This window comes from Erinaceus europaeus, chromosome 3 (genome assembly GCF_950295315.1).
Source record: "Erinaceus europaeus chromosome 3, mEriEur2.1, whole genome shotgun sequence".
Classification (NCBI taxonomy): Eukaryota; Metazoa; Chordata; class Mammalia; order Eulipotyphla; family Erinaceidae; genus Erinaceus; species Erinaceus europaeus.
The window spans coordinates 150,344,197-150,372,144 of NC_080164.1; the positions used below are offsets into that span (position 1 = coordinate 150,344,197).

The 27,948-nt window shown below is 35.5% G+C and overlaps 1 protein-coding gene across 1 annotated transcript; it reads right to left on the minus strand.

Annotated features, from left to right (window-relative positions):
• Positions 1-27,930, minus strand: GUF1 (GTP binding elongation factor GUF1). The gene is made up of 17 exons (XM_007539672.3): positions 27,605-27,930; positions 25,375-25,486; positions 25,083-25,231; positions 24,732-24,812; positions 21,972-22,049; positions 19,965-20,048; positions 17,170-17,234; positions 15,801-16,004; positions 13,147-13,286; positions 11,354-11,477; positions 10,673-10,805; positions 8,655-8,798; positions 7,440-7,573; positions 5,345-5,446; positions 3,341-3,460; positions 1,133-1,169; positions 1-224 (listed from the first exon to the last, which is right to left on the minus strand). Exons 1-17 carry the CDS (start codon positions 27,767-27,769, stop codon positions 87-89), a joined length of 2,010 nt encoding a protein of 669 aa, XP_007539734.2. The 5' UTR covers positions 27,770-27,930; the 3' UTR covers positions 1-86.
• Between the last annotated feature and the right edge of the window lie 18 nt (positions 27,931-27,948).

The window sequence follows — 27,948 nt, forward strand, 5'->3', positions numbered from 1 at the left end:
TCACCGTAACACAATAGTTTAATAGCACATGCTTTGATGTAAGATAGTTATAGTATAAAAGCTGAATCTTCAAACTTATGAATTCTTTATTTATCAGGTTGTGCTTTCAGAATTTTTATAAAGGCATCTTTGGGAACTTCAATGTTGCCAATTTTTCTCAGTTTTTTTTTCCCTTCAGTTTGTCTCTTCAAAAGCTTCATTTTTCGGGTAATATCACCACCATACTGAAAAATATTTGTTAAAAACAACTGGAAGTTCAAATCCTTCCAAAGAAAAAGCATACAACAACCTTATTACAGACATAGTTATAACCACTCATAACAATCCAGGTGGTAGCTACTGCAAAGTTCCCTCTAATCCTACTTCTCAAACTATAATAAATGGGTTTTTTTAATGACTTTTTCAAAGAGATAAATTCCCCCAAAAAAAACTTAGTACACTAGATTATGCATGTCAAGGAAGGGTTACCAATCTCTGTATTTCAAGAGCTGCAATTCTGGTTTACATAGCTATAGTCTAATGTAAAAAGGCAGATATAAATGTGTTCATCCCTTTAAGGATTTAGGTAAGTATTCTTACAATAATCAAATTTAAAAGCATGTTTTCCTAATATTTTATGGCCTCTTAATCATAGTAATGAAATTTAATGAGACAGAAAAATATTTCAGAGTGTTATCAAATATGCTATCACAGTCAAGCTTAAATGTACATATTTAAATTGCAAATGTGGAGATGAAATAAAAAGTAATATAAAACCCAACAACTGAATACAATATAGTCCCCTTGATTTTAAACTCATACAAGACTATCATTAAAAGGTATAATAGGGAGTTGGGCGGTAGTGCAGAGGTTAAGCACAGGTGGCACAAAGCACAAGGACCAGCATAAGGATCCCAGTTTGAGCCCCCAGCTCCCCACCTGCAGGGGAGTTGCTTCACAGGCAGTGAAGCAGGTCTGCAGGTGTCTATCTTTCTCTCCCCCTCTGTTTTCCCCTCCTCTCTCCATTTCTCTCTGTCCTAGCTAACAACATTGACATCAATAACTACAACAATAAAACAGCTAGGGTAACAAAAGGGAATAAATAAAATTTAAAAATATTTATAAAAAAAGTATAATGAAGACAGATACATACACATTTTGCCAAAACATTTTTCCGATAGGCTTTCACACTGTAATAGAGAAAATTTTATATGAGCAATAATTTCACTATTCTATTAAAAATACTTATTTCTAAAAGAACCTCCCATTTATTAAATTTTATATTTCCCTTTACTAAATATTTTACTAAATTACTAAATGTAATATTTATTAAATATTATATATGAAACTGGAGTAAGAAAGTAATCAGGTAATTCAAATACTCCTGTATTTTCATGTACCTGGGATAAAAAAAAAGAATTCAGTATGAACAGCAATATAAAAAGTCAAAGTTGCTGACAGACTTACTTAGGTGAAATTCAAGCTTGTTAGAAGTTTCATTATAAAAATTTAAATCAGCTCTGGCTCAACTTAAAAATATTATCACTATCACTCTTTCAAAAAAGGGATAATTTTAAATGATTACTGCCTCAAAACTAACTTTACCAAATGTGAAGAGTGACGACAAATATAAAGACCAATGCATTCCTTTTATGAAATCCACCTTGGAGTAAACTGAGCAAGTATAACCATCCAAGCAGTGATAAACTAATCTATTTTTTTATATGCTTCTGAAATTGTTGAAAGTAGTTTCATTTTCTGTTCTTTTAGGTCTTCTCTATCTCAAGAGATTTGTTAGAATGATTATTTACTACAAGTAGAGGCATAAAATTTATTACAAGACTATATAAAAATGACTAGCCCAGTAACACTGACATGTCAGCCTTTGCTTGAAATAGAATTGAGCTGGCAATTTTTAACTGAGGAAATCTTAAAATTCATTAAGGACAGGAAATAGGAAATGCTGCAAAATACTGCCTGCACCTTATTCATGGGCTAATTTATACATTTGTTTCATGAGAAAGACCAGCTAGCTCATGAGGAGAGAGTATGCTTTGTATATGTAATGCCCTGAGTTCAATCTCTGGCACTGTATAAAAACAAGAAAGTAAAAAATGCAAGTTATAAATGTCGAATGGTGCTCTACCTCTCATGATTTCTGTTACGTTTTTGTAACTAAAATTTCTATACAAATTGCATGTCTTCTGTGTTGCATATGAGATCCCTAACCTCTACTATAAAACCTGACCTGGTATAATATCCCTTTCACCTGTTTAAGACCTAGTTCTGAGGAAATAAATTAAATGCTTCAAGTACAAACTATGATTATTTGTCTTTTGGAACTGAACAGTTGACACTGAGACACACTGCATTTGAATTGACATGTAGATTTTATTTCAATAAACACAGTTAGCCTTCTACACCCATGAGTTGCACCCTTCACAGACTCAACTATAGAAATTTCTTTCTGTTTCAACAGAAAGAAACAGCTAAGAAAGGAGGAGACTATGGACGGAGGGTAGATAGCATAATGGTTATACAAAGAGACTCTCATGTCTGATGCTCCAAAGTCCCAGGTTCAATCCCCACACCACCATAAACCAGAGTTGAACAATGCTCTGGTAACAAACAGAGACTATAAGAGAAGTAATTGCACCTGTGCATTTTAGCATCCAGAGGATATGTGTGGGTAAGTCCTGAAACCAATTACCCCATCATTCTTTATCCCCTCCCCACAAAAATTCAAAAGTAAACCACCCACATATGCCAGATACCATAAAAGAACTATGAAGTTTCTGGTGAACGTCCACCCCCCAAAAAAATATATATATATGTATATATGACAGTGCAGAGTTGGCTCTCCTAACCCCTGTTCTATAACTATGTATCTAAAAACTTCCTAGTTATGATTCCTAATCTACCAGGAAAGATAAGTTATTCTATGAAATTAATAAAACATGGGCAAACGCTAGAAGAATAAAACATGAATTCTTCATAGTAAATGAATATATTAGAAATCATAAGAAAAAACCACCTAATGTACTATAGAATTATTTATCCAAGTATCACTGAAGTAATTCAAATTAGCAACTTTCATTTAAATTAGCAGAATTAAGAGTCAGATAAGTCGACAATTAGGATAAAAGAATATTAGGTCCATGTTAACTTTTTTTTTAATCACAGAGACAGAAGGCAAAGAGGTAGAGAGAGAAAGCACAGTACTGAAACTGTACACAGTACTCACACCTGTGCCATACACATGACAAAGCAGTACAGTACTGAAGTGAACTATTTAATACTCTTTATTTGTTTACATATCATTTCTAAAAGCAACAAAGAAAAAAAATGAGTTTCAACTCACGTTTCTCTTGCAATGACTTTACTCCCAATAGCAGCTTGAACTGCTATCTCAAATAGCTGCCTAGGAAGAGAATCCTTCAGACGTTCACATATGGCTTTGCCAGCAGAGTATGCTTTATCTCTAAGACAAAAAACAAACAAACCAAAAAAACCACAACTATTTGCATATCCTACATAAGAATGCTAAAAGTAGCTCTTTTAGCCCAAATGTACAATCGATATAAAGGATCTTTGGAGGTTCAAATGAAACTCATTTATCAAAAAACAGCTTTTACCTATGAACCATCTAAGACTTGTATAAATGCAAAAATACTAAATCACAGAAAATCTAGAAAAGCATATATTACAGAATAAAAGTTATCTTTATGCCCTGCCCTTTACCCTCACATATAAAACCATTGCTAGAAGTCAGGCGATAGTGGTCGAGTACAGGACTTACATGCCAGAGGCCCCATTTTGCCTGTTTATTTGCTACTAGTGTTACTGCAGAAGCTCAGTGCCTGCACCATTCTACAGCAACTAGCGATCACTCATTCATTCATTTTTTTTCCTTTTTGAGAAGTCAGAAGGAGACGGCGAATGGGGAAGACACCTGCAGCACTGCTCCACTATTCTTGGAAGTTTCTCCCTTGAAAGTGGGGGCCAAGAACTTGAACCCAAATCCTCGCACATAGTAATGTGTGTGCTTCCAGGGTAACCACCCCACCTTTCCCTGGGAGGGTCTGTGTCAATCCCTATTACCACATATGCTGGTGCTGAGTAGTGTTCTCTGCCCCTTATCATTCCCTTCCATCAAGATAAGTCTTCAAAAACTACTGTTAACTAAACATTCTAGACTATTAAACATTCTAGACATGTATCCCTCTAGTTATTTTTTTCCACATACACATTTATTATTTGTTTTTTACAGTCTGTATCATTAAATATATGTTCTACTTCTCTAGCAGACTTATGTCACTAAATATTAATTCACAATACAGTTTTAATGGTATAAATATTATAATATGGGTACTTAGTAATTTTGATTTTTTTAAAAGATTTATTTCACATGGGATAAAGAGGAAGAGTTTTATACAAGAGATAAAGAGGGGCCAGACTGTGACACATGTGGTACAGCACACAAATTTATGTGTGTAAGGACCCGGATTCAAGTCCCCCAATCCTCACCTACAGGGGAGAAATTTCAAGAGTGATGAAATAGTGCTGTATTTTTCACACCATCCCCAATCCTCTCAACTATTCTGTTTCTATGCAAAAAAATCAAATAAATAACTATATATATGATTTTAAAGGGAGCCAGGCAGTGGTGCAACCAATAAAAGCACGCAAGTTACCATGTGTAAGTACACAGGTTCAAGCCTATAGTTCTACCTACAGGATGGAGGCTTCACAAATGGTAGAGCAGGCTGCAGGTGTCTCTATGTCTCTCTCATCTCTCTCCCTGCTTTTCTGTCTATATCATAATTTAGAATAAAAATATAAAAAAAAATTAAAAACATAAAAAGAGAGAGAGAAAACCACTCAATCACTTAGGCAACAGGGATCAAACTAGGTAACTCAGGCATGCAAGCCCTGTACTCTACAAGCTAAACTAGTTCCCTAGTCACTCCACAATTTATCTAACCAATCTGTTGTTTCATGAACATGTAGGATATTTAATTTTTAATTATGAACTTTTAATGTGATACAGGACTTTTTACTGTCAATTCTAAATTTATAATCATGTATTTTTTTAAAAAAGTCTTAACCTGGTAAATGAAATATTTCAGTCCATGACACTATTTTTATTTTATTTATTTATTTATTGGCTATCATACATAGTTCTAATCTTTTATGTTTCTAGCAGTTCAAAAAGAAAAGCACAGAAAAAGAATAGAAAGAAAAGCTAATAACAAGTTTAATTACCTTTAAAATTTGTAGTTGTCAAAATGAGCAAGTAAAATAAAACTATGACTCTCAAAAATGGCTAGTTTCATACACCATGTTTAGCTTCTATTTAACTTACTTGTGTACAACAGTTACTAGTTCTTCTACAATATTTCCATTTAGCAGAATATCCATTTTTACAAGTTCTGCAGTCTGGTAGCCTGCATCTTCATAATCAAAACTAACAAGAAAAAAATAACATGTGGCAAGTAATTATGATGTTCAAGAAATATGATTTTTTTCCAAAACCTTTACACACACCCACACCCACACACTCAAATGATCTGACCATCAAAATAGTACACAACCTTTCAGGTGAATCACCTCAGTGAGCACAATAAGGAATAAATACCCCTATCTTTTCACTTGTATGAAAAAAGGGGTAAAAATTTTAAAAATATGGTAAACGCTCATTACTATTTTAAAATTTCACATAACTCACCAGTTTAACTTTTATGATGTGTTTAAGAAGATAAAATTAGTTAATACATATAAAACACTTGGACAGCAGCTACTATATAAGTGCTTCAAGTACTGAGACTAGAATATATAAGCACTTAATATAATCAGCTATTACTATTATCAAAATCATCAAAGTTTACAATGCTAATCACAACAGATAATTTTTGCTTTTATAAAACTAAGTCCGGTTAAAGAACAGTTCATTTATGCTTACAGGTCTTCTCACTTAGGGGCAAGAACATGTGCATTTCTATTAATTTTAAAGCAAGCTTTATACATTTGTATACATTTGATTGCTACAAGTTTTCAACAGGAATGTCACAAAGTGATACTAAAACTCTTTGAAAAAAATCAGATTACTTCCTACTGTGTTGCTAACATTTATTATTTCAACATAATTCAGTAAGCAAAGACTGTCAGACATCTTGTTAAGCACTACATAGAAAAGAGAAAACAATACAGAGAAAATAGTCACTAGATTATCATTCTGTTCACAGTACTGAAATACACTGTGCTCCAAAACTTTAATATCTTCTAACTTGTTTTAAACACACACACATATTTGTTTCTAAGTTGATGTAGTAAAACCTAATTTTTATTCAAAAAACAAAACATGTATTCTAGCATAGCCTTTGAGTAAAGGAATAAAGAAAGCACAATCAGAACTCTAGAAGGCTATTGGAGAATTGAGAGCAGACAGGTGTATTAGTTTCCAGAAGAAGGTTCACTAGTCTTAATGTAACAAAGGAAATCCTTTTGATGCCAGTTGCAATAAATTCCTGCCATTTAGTAGCAGAATGTTACTGATTTCAATCCATGAGAGGTCTCTGGCTTTGAATTAAAAAGTCACTGAGGTCATAATAGTTTTTTGAAATTATATATAGTTACTAATCAATAAACAGGAGTATAACTATTTCAGTGAAAAGGATACTATTTTTTTTTATTAAAAGAGTAATAGTTGGATGAACTCATTCTTTCTCATAAACAACATAGACCTATAAGATTCCTCCAAGCCTTTCTACTATTAGAGTGAAATTCTAATCTATTTCTAAGTGAGCTGAAATTGTTAGGTAAGTTTATATATACACATATGTATATAATATATATATACATATATTACACACACACACACACACACACACACATATTTATGCTTTTGGTTATCTGGATCATTTACAGCAGCAGTTACCAGGCTGGTGGGGAAAGGAGGAGGAGAAAGCTGGAAGTTAATATCCATACAGCACCTTAGGAGACAGGCCCTGTGATAGGAGTATCATAGTGTCTTTTTAATCCTCATGGCAAATCTGATGAAGCAGTACTATCAATAGTACCTGTCTCTATTTTGCAGATATGTGTCTGAGGTTCCATCCAGCTGCCTACCATTTCTGTAATGTAATTAAGTTTCTCAAACTTAATTTTATCCATTGATTTTTGAGAGCTATTCATTCACTTCATCTTCTACTTACCAGAACCAAACAAGGTTTTCTTATTTACACCCAAGAATCCTAACAACACAAAGCAGAGAGAAGGCAAGCATCCTGTTTCTCCTCTCTTACTCCCAAGCCAATCATCTACCTGCTGTTTGCCAGCTTTGAGATCCGGGTTGATGATTTAGCTTCTCTGTGTCTCAGTGTCTAAGTTTTAGTATAATTTTACGGGTCAATAAGTCAGAAAAATTACCCAGGTATCTGTACTTTTCAATATATACTTACCTAGCATATCCAGAAGACAGGGATTTCAAAGAATCATAAAAATCCACCACAATTTCATTCAAAGGGAAGAGATATTTAAGCATAGCTCTATTTTGATCAATAAACACTATATTTTTCTGAATTGCTCTCCGAGTCTAAAAAGAAAAGGAAACTATGTCAGATGAATACAGATATATGTTAATTACCAACTTAAAAGTTTTCTTGTAAATCTTAATAAACAGCAAGAAAACTAAAGGAATATTTTCTTTAGTGATGTGAAAAAAGTTGGATGCAATTTATTTCTAAGAAAGGGAGAGCTATTATAAACTTCTATTCTAGTATACTGGCTACTGAAGCTTCTTATTCTTTGTCTCTAACAATTTTTTTACATTATACATTATATAGTAGTTTACCTAACAATAAGTCAAATGAAAACTGCAGATAAGATCTAAGTCCTAATTTCTTTTTCTTCTTTTTATGTGTGTGTGTGTGTGTGTGTGTGTGTGTGTTTTAATGGTTTACAATACAGTTGTTGACACAAAAATTTATCATTCATCATGATAGACACTTCAACCCTTTTGGAAGCTCCCGAAAGTCATATTTTTCTTTCCCTTCTTTTTTTTTTTTTTTAAATTTTATTTGATAGGACACAGAGAAACTTGAGAAGGGAGGGAGAGGTAAAAAGGGAGAGAGAGCCACCTAGAGACATAGTTCACTGTTCCTGTTGTGTCCCCCTTGCAGGTGGGGACCCATGGCTTGAACCCAGGTCCCTGTGCATGGTTATATGGGGACTCAAATGGGTGTACTACTGCTCAGTTCCCTCTACTTTTATTTAAAATCAAAACAAACAAGCTGGGCTGTGGCAAACCTGTCTGAGCAGACATTACCATGTGCAAGGACCCTGGATCAAGCCCTAGTGGCAGTAAAAAATAAATAAGTACATGAAGATAAATCTGTAAGTATATACAAATACAGACCTTTATGAAAATTATTGTTAAATTCAATATGCATGGCTGAAAGAGATCTTTCAATACTTGAGCTGAGAGTCAGCAATACAGCACAGCAGCTTACTTATCAGATTCTCATGCCTGAAGCTTAGAGGTCTAGTATCTGGATTCACTATAAGCTAGAGCTGAGCATTGCTCCGGTCAAAAACAACAAAAAGAACCTAAGCTGGGAGTCACTGTTTAAGAAAACTAAAGTTTACTTCTAGATTAAATTGCATTACATTTATACCTGACAAAGAGTTGTTATTTTTCCAATATATTCATCTGGTGTGATAATGGTACCCAAAACAACTGGTTCCAAATACTCTGTAACTTTCGACTTATCTGGGAATTGTGCTGGATTGATAATTGTAATTTCCTTTGCTCTGTATTCCTAAAAGAAAAATCAATAGTTATTATTTTTTTTTCTTTTTTGAGGAGCCAGGGCCTCAACTACGCATGATTTCACTGCTTATGAGCCACATTCTCATTCAGATTAAAAGAGATGGGGAGAGGCGGAGATAGCACAGCACAGGAGCTTCCTTTGATGCTATGGAACTCCCAAGTAGTTTGGGGCTTAAACCAGAGACACATAAATGGAAAGGTATGTGCATTACCTGATGCACTATCACTCCAGCTCCCTATCAAATCTTTATCGTAGTAATTACATACTGTGTAATTTGCTCCTCATTTACAATTTATTATTAAATTTATAATTACTAAAAAAAAGAAATAATATTACAGTTTAATGTTTTAAATTTAAAACACTCTAACTGCAATACTTTAATATTAATAGTAATTATTAGTACTTGTTACATTAGACTATTTGCATAAAGATTACTGACATTTACTAAACATGCATGTGCTGCGTACGTATGTATGTTACAGTTAGGAAATGTATGACATCTTAATCTGCCTCTTAGCATTAAAATTAACTTCTTACTTTATTTTGTATGGAAATACTTATAAATATAAAAATTAACATTAATATAGTGTAATTATTAATATTAGATTAATAAAACCATATTAAAATAGATAGCTACTTAGATGGAATACACTACAGTCTATTATTAACTTGAAATCTGAATTTCCAGCATATAGGAGTGAATTCTTCAAGTTACCTAACATAAAGTATGGCCAAAACTTTAATCTTAATCTTTGTGCTAGATCTGGAACAGTAATTTTACTATTTCTTTATATTCTTTTTAAAATCTTATTTTTATTATTGGATAGAGACAGAGAGAAATTGAGAGGGGAGAGGGAGGATAGAGAGGAAGAGACAAAAAGACACCCGCAACCCTGCTTCACCATTCATGAAGCTTTCCCCTTGCAGGTGGGGAGCAGGGGCTTGAACCCATGTCCTTGAGCACTGTAGTGTGTGCTTAACGAGGTGCACTACCACTGGACCCAATAATTTTACTATTAATTGTACCTTTTTCTCCTCACAGAAACAGACTAATATTGATAATGGTGGTGACTTCATCAGGCTAAGTGAATACAGCATCAGGCCAGTGAAGTAGCATAGTGGTTAAAGACTTTTTCATGTTTGAGGTTCCAAGGTCCTGAGGTCCCAGGTTCAAACCTGGAACCTTTGCAAGAGTAAAGCTGTGCTTTGGTATAAATAAATACAAAATAAAGGAAATATATTGTACCAATCAGTTTTCAAAGTAACTCTGTATCATTAGTTATAAGGAAATTCAAGTCTGTTTGTTTTGGTTTGGTCATTCCTAGGGTTTCAATGTCCCAGGATTATTCAGAAAGAGAGAGAGATGTGAAGGAAGGGGGGAGAGCGAGTGTGTGCGCATAACAGAGTGAATACAGCATTGAAGCTTCCCTCACCGCACTGGAGACTAGACTCAGACTTGGATCATGCACATGACAAAGCAGTGGACTGGGAGTAGGGCGGTAGTGTAGTGGGTTAAGCGCATGTGGCATGAAGTGCAAGGACCAGTGTAAGAATCCCGGTTCAAGCCCCCAGCTCCCCAGGAGAGTTGTTTCACAAGCGGTGAAGCAGGCCTACAGGTGTCTATCTTTCTCTCCCCTTCTCTATTACTCTCTGTCCTATCCAACAACAACAATTAAAAAAACAAAACAAGAGCAACAAAAGGGAATAAATATATATATTTTAAAAAAAGCAATGTACTACCCAGCTGAGCTATTTTGCTATCCCTAATCCAACCTTTATTACTGTAAATCAGTTTCTTGTGAATTCTACACAGATACATTCAATTTATTTAGCTTCTCTTTTATATTGGTTCACAATATTACCTTTATCAATTTTGCTGATGAAAGAACAGCCTTATATGGTACAGTAGGGGTTGTCAAAATAACAGAAGCATTATATTCTTGTTCTAATCGCTGGTTAAAAACTTCCATATGCAAAAGTCCAAGAAATCCTAACCTGAGAGAGAAAGAAAGCCAGAGTCCAAAATATCTATATCCCATCAACTATTTTCTTTGATAAATATATCCTGACAAATATGTTATTACTCTTTGTAAGAAGGGATAGAATGAAACATCTTTTAAACATTTACCACCATAAGGTAACAGTATAATTTCATCTGAGCTGCCATTGAGTTCTATTTAAAATTACTAGAAAACTTATTCATGGGAAAACTAAACACAGGAACTTGCAAAAGACAGAGAGGCAGAGAGACAGAGAAAGAGAAACATAAGCAACCAAACTGTTTCTAAGACTCTGAGAGGGTGGAGGCACAAAACTTTGGTTGTGAAACGGTGGCCTGTAATATTACAATCCTAAAAACTACTATTAATCACAAATTTAAAAAGTGGCTTGACCAAAACACACACACATACAAAAAAGAAAAAAAAAAGAACTGGTCCACAGAACATAAAAAAGGCAGACATCACCTATGTTAGTTCACTGCACACTAACATGAACTTATCTTTAGAAATGGGACCTTTAGAAATGGTGTAATTCATTCTTACCTCCAGCCAGCACCAAGGGCAAGGCTACTATCTCGATGAACTGTCACACTGGAATCATTTAGAGTAAGTTTTTCTATTGCACTCTTCAAGGTGTTATATTCAGATTGATCTATAGGGTACATTCCTGGGGAGACAATAATTTCTAATTATCACATGAGAAAAGCTGCCTAGGGAACTAACTTAATACACAGTTTTGCCAATTCAAAAATCAAATACTTTCTTTTAAATTACTGTTCTATATTTCATTGACCTAATTATTCCTCTGCTGAAATCCTGAATATGAAGTTACAGTGGTTTCAAAGCATCCTGAAAACCACAGTTTTCATAAATTTATAACTGTAGTCACAACCAAATTATGTTTTTATTTGTGTAAAATATACAGAAATACAAAAAATAAGTAAGGACTATGGGCATTTATTCTATTACGAAAATATAATGTGTTTATTTTAGGCAACAGAAGTGTAAGTCATTCTACCACCACAAACACAAAATTTCTATAGTAAAAATGAAAATTACACAGACACCTTTAATGTTCCTGGGTAGATAACCTATTAAATGCAAAGAGAAAATTTTTCCATTTTACAACTCAGTGATAAAAACTATAAAATCCCTACTTATTCACCAGTCACTTCCTTTTAAATTTATTTATTTATTTGTTTATTTTGGATAGAGACAGAGAAAAATTGGGAGAGAATGGGAGATAAAGTAGAAGAGATCATTCTACCACCACAAACACAAAATTTCTATAGTAAAAATGAAAATTACACAGACACCTTTAATGTTCCTGGGTAGATAACCTATTAAATGCAAAGAGAAAATTTTTCCATTTTACAACTCAGTGATAAAAACTATAAAATCCCTACTTATTCACCAGTCACTTCCTTTTAAATTTATTTATTTATTTGTTTATTTTGGATAGAGACAGAGAAAAATTGGGAGAGAATGGGAGATAAAGTAGAAGAGATGTGAGATGCCTGCCACATGGTTTCACCACTTGTGAAGCTTCCCTGCTACAGGTGGAAACCTGGAGCTTGAACCTGGGTCCTTGTACACTGTAATCAGGTGTGCCACCTCTCAGCACCCAAAGTCTCTTCCTTCTGACATCCCAAATTTTCACCTTTAATGTTATCCAAAATCCAAATGACTTTATCTAAAAGTGGGTATAATTAGAGTTCCTAGCTCCTCAATGAGCAGTACCAAAATGAGAAGAAAGACTGGATATCCAGGACAGAGTAACACGATAACCTTTCATCAGATCAGGTGTTATTCAAATCTTTCTAAAACCACACAATCATTAGAGTCTGAATGTGTGTGTGTGTGTGTGTGTGTACACATATATATCCATGGTGCTACCATTCTGTCAAGTATATACTAGAACAATATTAAAGGTTAACTAATTAGACACTTTGTAAATGTCTACTGATGATTACTAATAAGAACACCCTCAATAGAAAAACACTGCAAGAATAACAACTCCTGAGAGAAACAAAAATGGTATGCATGTTGCTACGCTCTTATATATGTCAAAGAGCTTGTTTTAAAAGCATTTTTCTGAAAAGGCTCTAGGGAAATTTAGGACATAATTCCCACAGGTTTCACCATACACATGAAACTACTAACTGTCATGTTATCAGTATGAATGCGCGCACACACACACACACACACTCTCTCTGGAGAAATAAAACAGTACTTGGGTGTTAGCTATTACTTAAATTGAGTACTCCTAGGACTTTATACACTGTTGTTTTAAAAATAAGTATGGTCCCCATCTTTTAAATTTGTGAGCTCCTCACCTGCAAATACCATTGGTTTCGCTGATTTAAACCCAGGCAAGGGTTCCACTGGTTGTTTATGTAAATATAATGTATCTCCTATTTGTGCTTCTGTGACATCTTTCATGCCAGCAACCAGATAGCCCACCTGTCCTGCATATCTAAATAAATTATATGGAAATATTTACTGCTTTAATCTTACACGTGCATACTCACAAGTAGTCTTCTAGGAAACAATCATGCATTCATACAAACCTCATCAAACTGAAAGTAAGGGCTAAATACAATTCTCAGCTCTAAGTATTGTCAAAGAACATACCATGCCTCACAATCCATTACTAAGGACCTCTCCATCACAAGAAATCTAGGATGGTCTTCATAATTGCCCATTTTGCATATTAAACAGCCTCTAAAACATAATGTAAACATAGTGAAACTTCAAAAAACAAAATACTTCTCATAGTGTTTATTTTACTAATGAACTGTTTTTACAAATCTATCTTAAAAAGAAGAAAAAGCCATGAAAAAATTGTGAAGTATCAGATTAGGGAGGTGGCTCAGTGGGTTGGGATACATGATACACATTAAGTTTGATCCCTGGCACTACATATAACGGAAGAGTGCTGTCTTCTCCCTCATAAAAATAAAACAGATCTTTAAATAATGTGATTATTTCAACAAATCTCACATCTATTTGATGCTCCCTCTTATAGGAAAAGAGCACCTAATATGATTTCAAATTTTATTGTTTTTCTTTTTTTCACCAGAGTTATCAGTGGGGTTGGTGCCTTCCCATTCCTACTGATTTCTTCTTTGGCAGGATAGAGAGTGAGAGAGAGGTATGGAGAAGGAAAGACACACGAAGAGAAGATGCCGATGCCTGCAGTACTTCTCCTGAACCTTCCCCTGCAAATGGGGACTGGAGTCCTGAACCCAGATCCTTATGTATGATAATAGGTACACCAAATCTGGCCCTTAGTTCTTTTATAAAAGCACGTTTCTGACATGGTAACGAAATCATTTCCATTTAGAATGAACTACAAGAATGCTATGCTAATCGAGGTCAAATTAATTATCAATATACAGCATGCAGATTTTAAAATTTGAGTGAAGATAAAGTAAAAGACTATTATTTTCAATTAGAAATATGAGAAAAGTAGCAGTCTAGCTTTAGAAATACAGTGTAATCTCTGTAGACACTGGGTTTAATATCTTAATTTTTCCACATGTGAAAACACAGACCTGAGGAAAAGAGCTCCAACTATGTGCCCAAGGCAATATATCTGACCAGTACTTGGATCAATCAAGTAGGTATTCAGGTCATATGCTTTATAAATGATCTTCAAACTTAGTGTTTCAAATACACTCTAACTTGCTAACCGTCCGTGCATGCCACAAATTCGTTATTAAATACCAGAATTTCATATGAAAAGAACAATCACTGAATTATTTAATATATATATATATATATATTACTGAATAGAAACAGAGAGAAACTAAGAGGGAAGGGGAAATAAAGAGGGAGAAACAGAGAGACACCTGCAGCCCTGTTTCACCACTTATGAAGCTTTCCCCCTGTAGGTGGGGACCAAAGGCCTGAACCCAGGTTCCTGACACTATGATGTGAACACTTAACCAGGTGCACCACCGCCTGCCCCCTCATTGAATTTTCCATACTATTTTTTTATTCAAGATTTCTTAAAAACATTAATATCAAAATTGATGAAGAGTGAGAGAACTCTTTCTTGACAGTATCAAGGAGATAGCTCACCTGGTAGGACATACGCCTTGCCATCCAAACCACCCAAGTTCAAGCCCCAGCACCGCATGATACTACCATGGTGGCAGTGGGGAAAGTTTTGATGATGTGGTGGTTTTCCCTCTCTGTGATGAAAAAGTCAGTTTAAGAGTGGTGAAGTCACACAAATATGAGGTCTGAACTTTGAAGAAAAAAAACTAATAGAAAGTAAAGTATCTGATTGGCCCATCAAAGATTACTCTAACTCAATCTGTAGTAAGTCACAAAATTAGTTATGACTTGTTAAAAATAATAAAAAATAAAGGGAGTCGGGAGGTAGCGCAGCAGGTTAAGCATAGGTGGCGCCAAGCAAGGACCAGCGTAAGGATCCTGGTTCAAACCCCTGGCTCCCCACCTGCAGGGGAGTCGCTTCACAAGCAGTGAAGCAGGTCTGTAGGTGTATTATCTTTCTCTCCCCCCTCTATCTTCCCTGCCTCTCTCCATTTCTCTCTGTCCTATCCACCAACGACATCAATAATAACTACAACAATAAAACAACAATGGCAACAATAGGGAATAAATAAATAAATATTAAAAAAAAAAAAACCAAATTTCTGTCTAAATGACAAGAAGTTTCTTTTGAGTATTCACCACATATCTGCATTAAATAACCAAAGGTTCTTTATCAAATTGTGTGTGTGTGTGTGTGTGTGTGTGTGTGTGTGTGTATATGTGTGTCTGTCTGTCTGTCTGTCTGTGTGTGTCCGTATATCCACACCAGTCAGCAGTGGCATATGGCAATGTCAGGGATCAAATGGGCTATCTCTCACATACAAATCCTATGTGCTACTTCTGTATTATCTACATGGACCATAAATTACCAAATTAAGAAAGACAAAGATAAAACATATATTTCAATTCCTGAGAAATTACTTACAGTTTTCCAGTTGGTTGCTCATTGGGATTAAGAATTCCTACTTCATTAACTTCATATGTCTTTTGAGTATGTGCAGATACAATCCTATCTCCTTTGGAAACCGCTCCATCAAATAATGCTACATTGGCTATCACTCCCCTATACTGGTCAAAACTGGAGTCAAATACCAAAGCTCTTAGAGGATTGTCACGATTTACTTTAGGCCTATTTAAAAAAGTAAGTAAAATAAAACATATAAACGTAATAAATTAAAATCTTCATAAAAACTAAAATTTTCATAAATGTCTAGTCTTAAATATTATGTTAAATCTGTTCTAATACCTGGAAAGTTTGATAACTTAAAACCAAAACAAATGAACCCTTCTATAAAACATAAAGCTTATATTTACATTTGTTTTCATTCAACCTCAAGTTTAAAGTGAACTTTTAAAAATTACTTACGATGCTGATAAAAAATATTAATTTGGTATTAAAAAAGCAAACAGCAAAAACTGGCAGCGTATCTAAGAATGCTTCTTTAAACATTTATTTCTTTATAAGAGAGAGGAAGGGCGGAATAGAGATAAAATACCAGAGCATCTTTCTGGTACCTGCAATGCTGAGGCTCAAACTCAGTACTAAGTGCTTACGAGTTCAATGCTTTATCTACTGTGACAACCTCCCAGGCTGCTCATATTACAATTATTAAGATATTCTATTAATTCTTTGTTTTACTTTACTATGCTGAATTTGTCTTTTAGATATTACTAAAAACAAGCTGAAAGTGTTCTCACTGATCAAAAGTCTATTTGCATTATTTACTATAAACTAATCTAGGAAACGAATGATTCTTGTGTTAAGATAACTAATGTAAAAATAATACTTATAGGAGGGAGTTGGGCAGTAGTGCAACGGGTTAAGGGCACGTGGCGCAAAGCACAAGAACTGGCTTCCTGGTTCAAGCCCCCAGCTCCCCACCTGCAGCAGAGTCGCTTCACAAGGGGTGAAGCAGGTCTGCAGATGTCTATCTTTCTCTCCCTCTCTGTCTTCCCCTCCTCTCTCCATTTCTCTCTATCCTATCCAAAGACAATATCAAAAACAATAATAACTACAATAATAAAAACAAGGGCAACAAAAGGGAATAAATTATTTTAAAATAATAATAATAATACTTATGGGGGCATACCTGGTTGAGCACACATGTTATAATGTTCAAGGACCCAGGGTTCAAGACCCTGGTCCCCAACTGCTGGGGGGAAGCTCTAGGAGTGGTGAAGCAGAGCTGCAGATGTCTTTCCCTCCCTCTATCTCCCCCTTCCCATACCATTTCTGGCTGTCTCTATCCAATAAATAAAAATAAAGATAATTAAATAATAAGAATAAAACTTACGGGGGTATTTTTTCAATGACTGCCTGAAGAATGCTTCCAACATTTGTTCCCAGTTTAGCAGAAATCTACAAATGTTTTATGAGGGAAGAAAAAAAAAGTTTACAGTTAAGAATTTTTTTTTATTCTAATGACTGCTTTTTAATCATAAGAAAAGAATTCTGGGTTGGGGTAGATAGTATAATGGTTATGCAAAGAGACTCTCATGCCTGAGACTCCAAATTCCCAGGTTCAACCCCCCACACCACCATAAACCAGAGCTGGTAAAAAAAAAAAAAATTCTGACAGTTGTCAACTTAGAGAATAAAATAAAAAGGAGCATGGAGCACACTATTAAAGATGTGCTTCCATTAGAGCGAATGAATGACTCAATGGTTCTTGAATTAAACTATAAAAGCAATCAGACTATATAGTATCAACAGATCAGTGGACTAAAAAAAAAAAGCCTATGTAGTAATCATGACTCTGCATGGAATATATATTCATCTGCACTTTTATGCCGCAAGTTCGTTACCTTCTCTAATTCTAAGAATGTTCGCATCTTCTCTGACATCTCAAACTTACTAAGCATCTATTCTGAATCTTACTCTCTCTAGTCCTCTTCAAATCCATATTGTTAATACCATGAACAGAGGCAATCTCCTATGAATTCTAGGAAAATTCTGTTAGCTACACTTTCTCCATAGGTATCTGCACGCATTTGCATGACCTCAATGCCACATATATTCTAATGAGTCCTAAATATCTTTTTGAAGATTTCTTCTAATTTATTTAATATGAGATAGAGATGGAGAGTTCCACTCTGGTACATGGGACATGAAAGACTGAATCAAGAAACACAGGCATGCAAGCCCTGTACTCCCAATAGCTGACCTATTTCCTTGGCAACCATGAAATATATTTATCTGACAAAAAGACCTGTCTATAAACATCAAAATTGCATATTTTTATAGTAGTTCTGTTGAGCTAGCAGATATTACAAACCTATTACAGCAAAGAAAATCTTCTATCCGTAAAATAGACATCAATTTCATCTACTTCTCCAATACCACCATCACACATTTATAGCCATCACAATTTTTCAACTAGACTACTTATTATTGAAAGTTGGATTTCTCTCTATGGCTACCTAAATGGACAAGTCTGTTTTCCACTCCTGTTTTAAAATTCCATCATTACTGTAGAATATTCAAACTCTGTAATACAGCAAGAGTCCCAGCATGTTTGATTTCTATCTACCATTTCAAAGCCATCTACTCTACCTTATCTTTATGTTCCTTAAATATGTCACATCTCTTTTTTTTTTCCCACTAGAATTATTTTTAATTTCAGTATCACTTTCCTGAGGAAATGCTGATTTACATGATTTTTTTGTTGTCACAAGGGGTATTTCCACATTCTCCCATGATAGGTCAAGTCTTTTCTTATACTTGCTCTCTCTTCGTTCTAGATTGTCTTTCATTCAAGCCTTTATTTTTTTCAAGTATTTTAAAGTCTTTCCCTAAATTGCTCTGATAATACTGCATGTCTCTGAGAACAATGTTTTCCACCTAGAAAAATATAATTTTTGAAATGAATTTCCTTGATAAATTCTGCCTCACTCAATAACTCTTTACTGTGTTAAATTAACACCTTTATTTAACTCTTTATTATACTCCCCAAGTAGAATATAAACAAGGTTGCAGGAGTCTTGCCTCTCTTGTTTACTACTGTGCTCCAACTGTCACAAGCCTTGTATCTGACTGATAAAATGAAACGAAACCGTTAAATATACTCGGATACAATCTATGTTGTAAAACCGTAATTCTAGAGTTTCTATCTAAGGAAACCCCTCTGCAAATAAAATCCATTAAATTTGATGTGTTATTCACCTTCACACACATATTTAATTCAAAAGTAAAATTTTTTTTTCAGTTACTACCAACTTGTTTATAACCATTGACTGTATTACAGATAAACTAAATATTATATCACCTAACTGATTACTTACTTCACAAGCACATAGCAGCACAGCAGTTTATTGGGCTATTTAACACCCAGAGCTATTATTTGAAAGATAATTTAAAAACTCAAATTAAAAGATCAACTTTAAAATAATAAAATCTAGTATTTTCTGAGATTATTACTGTATCTGTTTCCTTTTAAAAAGGCTATATGTCAGTTCCAACAATGACAATCACAAATACCATGAAATTAGTTTGACCTTGCTCTTCAAAGAGAATATTTCCATACAGGCAAATGGTGGAGGCCAGGCAGTGGTGCACCTGGTTAAGCGGACACATTATAGTGTACAAGGACCAGGTTCAAGCCCCTGTTCCCCATCTGCAGGGAGAAAGCTTTACAAGTGGTGAAGCAAGGCTGCAGATGTCTGTCTCTCTCCCTACTTTGCCATCCCCTCTCAATTTCTCTCTGTCTCTATCCAATAATAAATAAATTTAAAAAAATAGCAGAGTAAACCAGGAGGCAAACAGTATATGAGAAATAATACTGCACTGAGTTTCAGAAAGTCTCTGTGTCTTAGTCATGGCATATAAGCCAACTAGATATGCAAATATTAAGAAGGTTAATTTTCAGTTTTAATAACTTCAGTCACATAACAATAATTACCCTCTGTTCAAATCATGTAGTAAGGATTTCTGATAAGGAACTAATTAGGTATTAATAAAAATAACATTATAAAACTATAAAAACATTATATAATGATGGGATACCAAATATTAAGAAATCAGATTTAGACTAATTACATGAGAGTTTAATAAGTATAACCGAGAACCAAACCATAAAAAGAGGCGTTTTACCTTAATACATTCATCATTTGGAATATCAAATACTTTTTCAATTTGACTTTCAACCTTTTCAGGATCAGCATTCTTCAGATCTATCTTAAAAAAATAGTGATGTCTTAATACAGTGACAACATATATAAGGCTTTATTGATACTTGGACATAGTTAAAAGCTTATCTACTTTTTTAAAATTCAATTCAGATGTTTACTGGAACAAATGTGTAGTCACCCACAAAAACAACAATATATGCTCCCAATAAAATCAGGCACAATAATAATTACTAATAGCAGCATTCATAGGACAGAATCCCAGCTTTAGTTGTATAAACGTACACTAAGGAGACAGATTTGAGTTGCATACAAGAGAGACCTTTTGCTTATTTTTTGGTTGGAATGGGCTACAATAAAGGTTAGTGAACTTTTTACTTTTAAATCAAGGTCACTACTTTTTTTTTTTTGCCTCCAAGGCTATCGCTCAGTGCTTACACTATGAATACACTGCTTTTGGAAGCTATTTTTTCCATTTTGTTGCCCTTGTTGTTGTTACTACTGTCCTTGTTGTTGAATAGGACAGAGAGTAATAGAGAGAGGAGGGGACAGAGAGGGGGAGCAAAAGACAGACACCTGCAGACCTGCTCCATGGCTTGTGAAGCAACCCCCTGCAGGTGGAGAGGCGGGGGCTCAAACCAAGATCCATATGCTGGTCCTTATGCATTGTACCATGCATGCTTACCTCGCTGGGTCACTGCCTGGCCCCACTACTTTTTTTCAGTGTTAAAATACTCTAGATATACAGAATACAATTTCAACAAGCATGACCACTGAAACAGAGGGCAAATTGCAGAGCATGCAAAAATTTCAGGCAGTTAGCAATTTAATTTTTCACTATCAATTTATCAATTAGCAACAAATAAATTGCCTTTATAAATTAAATTAGATACAATCAATACCAACTATCTTGTCAGAGGTCAATTTTGCTTCTTGGAAGCTTCAATATAGATTTATAGATATATACAATATAGATTTTTTAAATTTAGATTTCTTTTTTTTTTTTTTTTTTCTTTCCTGGGCTTTATTACTCCAGACAGACTTTTTCAGAAAGAGACAGAGGAAGAGAGGATTCGACCACAGTGGCAGGAGGTAGGGGCTCTGACTTGAGCCATATGTATGGCAAAGCAGGTGTCCTTCCAGATGAGCTATTTTGCAGCTTAAGATTATTAATTTATTAGCTTTAAAATACAAAAGTCAAAGTTTAACACTCATTTTACCACTTACCTACTATTTGCACATTGAAAACAGGGGTGGGAAACATCCAGCCCAAGGCAACCACATGCAAGACTTGAAATTCAATAAACCTAGGAGCTTTTTTCCTAGCAACATTAAGTGCCAATTTTTAAAATTATTTTTTTCTTTTTTCTTTTTTTTTTTATAGAGGGTTAGACAAGGAGATAGAGGGCTGGTAAACACAAAGAGGTCTAGGAGGAATGACACACCAGGAAACAGCATAGACATTCTAAACTACTTTCCACAAACTGCTCCATGCACCTTTTTTCTGGTGTTCCTGAATAGGTGTTACCCGTAATAGGTAAATAATATACAAGTATAAGTAAAATGTGTCCCTAAGTTTTGTGAGCCACTTCAGCAAATTAGCTGAACTATTCTGGGAATTTAGGGCATCTCTGGTCAGAAATTCAGCTACATCCTGGACTTAGTAGTATCCCACGGAGATCATTAAAACCTCCTATCAGAAGCACAGGTAACAACTTTGGCTTGAAATTGGCATTTGAAGTGGGAGAGGGACTGTAGTCTTGCAGTAATTTGTGGAAAAGGCAGGTGTTAATCAGGATTGATCTGAATTCTGAAACATTCACCAGGTGTGCATGTCTTGCTTGTCAGTGGTGAGAAAACAAATGAGCCCTTCTTTGGAAATTGGGTCTCAGAAGCCTATTAAATTTCAAATTCAAGTACTATGATTTTGAAAGCACAATAATAAATAACATTTCATCTTTATTAGAATTACCTTGTTTATAACTGGAATTACTGACAGTTGAGCTTCAAAGGCAAGAAAGAAATTTGCCACAGTTTGGGCTTGGATACCCTAAAAAATCAAGACAGAAGACACTGAGAAAATGATTCTACTTTCTGTCACAAAACTTGTGCATCAAGACTATTCTACACATATTTACAAAAGCATAAGAACAAGAAAATTAATGTTATATATACTTCCACACATAAGGATCATTTCTGAAAATTCTTTCAGCTCTGAAAGTATATGATCTTAAAGACATGGATTAGGCATTAGAAACAGAAGTAGAACAGGAGTCCTCACAGTCATCAAGCCTAGAAGAATGTACAATCAGGTGCTAAAGATTACAAAATTCACTACTATATTTAAAGATTCATTTTCCTTGACAGGATCTGGATAAAACATACTAAATATATTTCACTGTAAATAAAGAGAGCATGAGAAATTCCAATACATATTGGATTGTTGGAGAAGTAATGATGCATTTTTTGCATACAAAAATACATCATGATGGGGCCAAGTGGTAGCTCACACACTAGTGTGCAAGAACCTGGGTTCAAGCCCCTGGTCCCCACCTGCAGGGGGAAAGCTTTACCAATGGTGAAGCAGAGCTGTAGGTGTCTCTCTGTCTCTCTACCTCTCTATCTACTTCCCTCAATTTCTCTGTCTCTATCTAATAATAAATAATTTTTTAAAAAAGGTTAAAGAGAAAGAAAAATACATCATGACTTTTCTAACAAACCAATAACACATTTTTAGTAGTATATTATATCTGTTACATGTTTACCATATAAAAGCTGAATAAGTTTGATGGCTGTTAATGTCACAAATGAACTCAATAACGTAACTGACAAGTTTCTTAAATCACTGCCTTAATTATCACCAGAAGTGACCAAAAATAAAGATGTATTTTCAAATTTTGCTAAGTACTGATACAGAAATCTCAGACTACCAACTGCCAGCAACAGGTTTGTGATAGGATGCATATATGACATCATACTGGAATTTTAAAAAGTACAATAGGGGGAGGGTAGATAGCATAATGGTAATGTAAGCAGACTCTCATGCCTGAGGCTCAATAGTGCCAGGTACAATCCCTGAACCACCATAAGCCAGAGCTGAGCAGTGCACTGGTAAAAAAAAAAATAAAAATAAAAAAGTACAGTAATCAATTGGACTATTCCTCTAATCAGTATTTGGAAAAATTAAGGGAAATGGTCTATTTACCAGATGTTTTGATATAATGGAATAATAAAACTTTGAATTAACAAGACCAACCGACATGATTTTAATAATAGTCTTGCTTTTTTTTTTCAACTACAAAAATTGCATTTCACAATCAGAGTGTGTGTATGTGTGTGTAAGTTAATTGTACTTTTTCATTCATTTATGTGACAGTTTCAATTCAAAAGTCCCTACTCAATTTCACCCGTCCAATTTGCTTCTATACATCTGCTTTGCTAAAGTTTGGCATCATAGAGGTTAGAATGGACATGTTTTATTTAGATAAAAATTGGAATGTACTCCCCTAAGTGTATAAAACAGAAGGTCTTAGAACTGCTCAGGGTTCCTTACCCAGCAAGTGATCCCAGCTAGTGAACTCTCAGTGCTGAGCTCCCCCTGTATGAGTGAGACTCAGTGTGTGCTTGTGTGAATAAAACTTTGAACACCATTGTTCTGCTCCTGTTTTTCTTGGTCTATGGTCGAGCTTGGTCAGTGGCTTCCTAACACCTCTCCATTGTTACCAGTCATCTCTATCAAGAAAAACACAATAGACCCCTTTGTGGGCCCCCATACAACTTTTCCCTCATCATGGATCAACAACAGCAGAGAATGTTCCATCCTCCAAAGGGAGGCTGGACAACATACTCTATGTTCCACCTGAGGAAAACGGGTCCTGAAATTGGGATAGTTTGGAACATTCCTACTCATGACCACAGAATGTGAGCTCTGATGTACAGGGATGGAGAGGTCACATAGGCTCCTAAGCTAAATATGGGCCCCAGATCAGATCAAATCGATGGGGTTTATAGTCAATAATATTTATACACCTTTCCCATATTTGGGAACTACTCTCTTCCCTGATCCAGCCCTGTAGCCCTTTTTCCAGCCATGACATCATCTCCCCAGACAATAACTTGGGTCCACCTGCATATCAGATGCCAGGCTCAGGAAAAAGAAAAAGTAAATAAAAAAAACCAGTATAGTTTTGGGCCCTTTGGAATATAACTAAAATGGGCCTACTAGCTATCTGTAAAACAGAGACCCCCAAATCTCCATCTGAACTATTCCAGCCTTTAGGTTCATGATTAGTCAACAACTTGTTTGGCTTTATATGTTAACTCTTTTTCAGCCACCAGGTTCCAGATGCTAACATGGGCAGATGAGCCCACCAATGTGTCCTGGAGCCCTACTTCCCCAGAGCCCTGTGCCACTAGGGAAAGAGACACAGGCTGGGGGTAATGCTTAATCCATCAACGCCAATGTTCACCAGGGAAGCAATTACAGAAGTCATACTTTCTACCTTCTGCCTCATAATGACCTTGGGTCCATACTCCCAGAGGCATAAAGAATAGGAAAGTTTTAAGGGGAGGGGATGGGATATGGAGTTCTGGTGGTGGGAATTGTGTGGAGTTGTATCCCTCTTATTCTGTGGTTTTTGTCATTGTTTCCTTTTTATAAATAAATTTTTTAAAAAGTTGTTAAAGTAATGAAAATAGAAATATCACATTGTATAAAATAAAAAGTACCTACCTCGTTTGCATCAACCACAAGTAAAACACCCTGACAAGCAGAGAGCGACCTGGATACTTCATAGCTAAAATCAACATGACCCTAAGAAACAAAAAAACATTTATACCCCTAAATGTTAGCTATAATAATTTTAGGCATTATGGCATATTCATTGATTCCATCTACTAAAAAGCTGGTAGACTTCTTTTAACATTGTAATTTGCACATCAACATCAGAGCACTGTACAAAACAGAAAATAGGTACTTAGTATTTGATTCAAAAGGTAAATAAGGATTTGCTTACACTATTAGTACTACTGCTTACTGTTAGTACATGACCAATGAAAAAGACAAAATAAATATCAAACTTACTGGTGTATCAATGAGATTTAAAAGGTACTGCTTTCCTTCGTAATTATAGAAGAGAGATGCTGTCTGTGCTTTAACAGTGATTCCTCTTTCTCGTTCCACTTGCAATTTATCAAGAACTTGCTTATTATTCTTTGTTCTATCGATCGTCCCTATAGACAGAAATATTTATTGATAATTCTACGGGCTTTCAAAGAGAGTGAGTACTACATGTAAAATGAAAGACAAGATATTTAAAAGTAGCATTAAAGTATTCATTGCCATCAATTAAGTACATAATATAAAGTGAAAATACCAGTTAGTTCCAGGAGTCTATCAGCTAAAGTACTTTTGCCATGATCCACATGCGCAATGATGCTGAAATTCCTAGTATTTTCAGCAGGAATTCTAGACATGTCAATTTTTTCCTAGAAATAAAAATATATACTTATGAGTACTAAAACACTATAATATAAAATGAACAAAGTCAAATATTATTATTTGAGCAACTGTATTGCCAGCATTTTTATTTTCCTGTTTATGTATTTCTGACAATGAACAGATATATAGTTGAACCCATATGCATCAGTAACACTGTCAAAAGTGGTCATATGGGAGTCGGGCTGTAGCGCAGCGGGTTAAACGCAGGTGGCGCAAAGCACAAGGACCGGCATAAGGATCCCGGTTCGAACCCTGGCTCCCCACCTGCAGGGGAGTCGCTTCACAGGCGGTGAAGCAGGTCTGCAGGTGTCTATCTTCCTCTCCCCTCTCTCTCTGTCTTCCCCTCCTCTCCCCATTTCTCTCTGTCCTATCCAACCATGACAACAACAGTAATAACTACAACAATAAAACAACAAGGGCAACAAAAGGGAATAAATAAAATAAAATAAAATAAAATAAAAGTGGTCATATAAATAAATAAAAAATATATAAGATTCACACCACTTAAATAATCAATGAGGAACCGCGTTTTTAAGAGTGGAAAACACAGAACACCCAGAACTCCTAAGCTTACTTAGAATGTCTAGTGTAACATAACCTCTTGAAGCAAAAAAAAGTTGAATAAAAATGGGAAGTTTGTTGCTCATGTAAAATACTCAATCACAACAGTCTATACAAATCTGTGCTTCCTTTTAAAATTTTTCAAAAATTTACTTTAAATACAATTTTATTATTTTAAACTTTTATGAAGAAAAAACAGACTCACATCAGCAAATAAGGCTGCTATTTACTATTTACATTTTTTAAGTAAAAAACTTCTACACACATCTGCATTTTTCTGACTCATTTACAAAGTACTAAAAATTGTTATCCAAGTAAAATATGCCAGCGATCTGTAGTCTAGTTTATTTTTCCAATCAAAACTGTATTTAACAATCAGCTAAATATACATGTGAAACTGAAATGAAAGACTAGGAAAGCTATCAAGGGAGGGGATGGGATAAGGAGTTCTGGTGACGGGAATTGATTGCACCCCTCTTACTCTATGGTTTTGTCAGTGTTTCCATTTCACAAATAAATTAATTAAAAAAATTCTCATAGACTTTAAGAATTTAAAAAAATATTCAAACAAGATAGACAACAGTGCAAATATATTTGAAAGACAATCTGAAAAAAATAACTTGATTTACTTGCCCTCTGAATGTTCCTAACCTTCCATTCCTTTGAAGAGACATACAAGGCCATATCACTTTCAAGAACTATGTGTTTGATATTTATACAATTTTAATTCCACAGGCATTTCAGAAAAACAAAACAAAAAAACCTTGTATGTTCACTTGTAACAACCTAATTTTTTATCTTTATAATTCTTAGTTTCTAGAGTTGCTGAACCCACTTTTTACACACACACACACACACACACACACACACACACACACACACACACACGTCAAAACTACGACGTAAGTTTGCTTTGATCGAGGCCATATTATAATTCAAAAGAATGATATGATAGGACAGACCCAACACTCCTAGTAGTTTAGACACTGAACTAGTTCTACACCTTACATAGTGCAACCCTCAAAAACAAGCCAACAGATGTTTTACCAGCATCCCACTTAACAAATCAAGAAACAATTACAGAAAGGCCATGTAGCTTCTCCAAGCTGCATGGCTATGAAATTGCAGGGAAACAGAGGTTGCAGTCGTCAAAGTCAGCCTGTGGATTTCCCAGGTAGCCTGGAGAAATCTACACCTTCAGCAGCTGAGTGTGATGGGAAGAAAATGTGCAAAGAATTGGAAGTGCACTCCACAAACAACCAGAAATAACATGAAAACTTTCTCTGAGGCTTTTAGGATTGACTGGATATTTGGATCACAGGCTCGCATAGTTTCTGAAACAAGAAGTCAGGAAACTCTGGAAGCTGGCCAGTCCAATGTCACACAGATGAGAGGAGGAAGAAGAGGAGGATTCGGACACCCGAGCGGGGTCCGGGCCCTGAGCCCCGCCTCCTTCACAGACCTGCAACCTGGGTTCGCAGGAACCCCTTCACCTTTCCCAAGTTACCAAAAGCACCGTCCCCAGGCTTCAAACGGGCGGTCACCTTGCGGTCTGCGGAGCTGTAGAGCCTGACCCCAGTCCTGGCCCCGCGAGCACTCCCGCCCGCCGGAGCGGGAAGAAGCCCGGGCAGCCCCCGCCGCGCGGCCCCGGAAGCGCACGGAGCGAGCGCGCAGCAGCGCCACCAGCCCCGACCCGCGAGGGTCCACATCCCTCCAAGCGGAGGAGGCGTCAGGAAGTTCTGAGACACAAGGGCACCATCACCCGCAGCTCAGTTTTCAAGTTGTCTCCAGCAGGCCAAACCGTCAGGATAGCACTAAGTCCTCCGGGAAAAGTAAAGAGACAACGTGCTCACTACCATGCCGCACCCGGGGCTGCAGGGGGCTACCG

Coding starts and splice junctions, on each gene's coding strand:
- GUF1 (XM_007539672.3), bottom strand. CDS start 27,769: ATGTGGACCCTCGCGGGTCGGGGCTGGTGGCGCTGCTGCGCGCTCGCT. Junction 25,232..25,374: donor TAGACTCCTGGAACTAACTG/GTATTTTCACTT, acceptor TTCTGTCTATAG/GGACGATCGATAGAACAAAG. Junction 11,478..13,146: donor GAAACCAATGGTATTTGCAG/GTGAGGAGCTCA, acceptor TTGTCTCCCCAG/GAATGTACCCTATAGATCAA.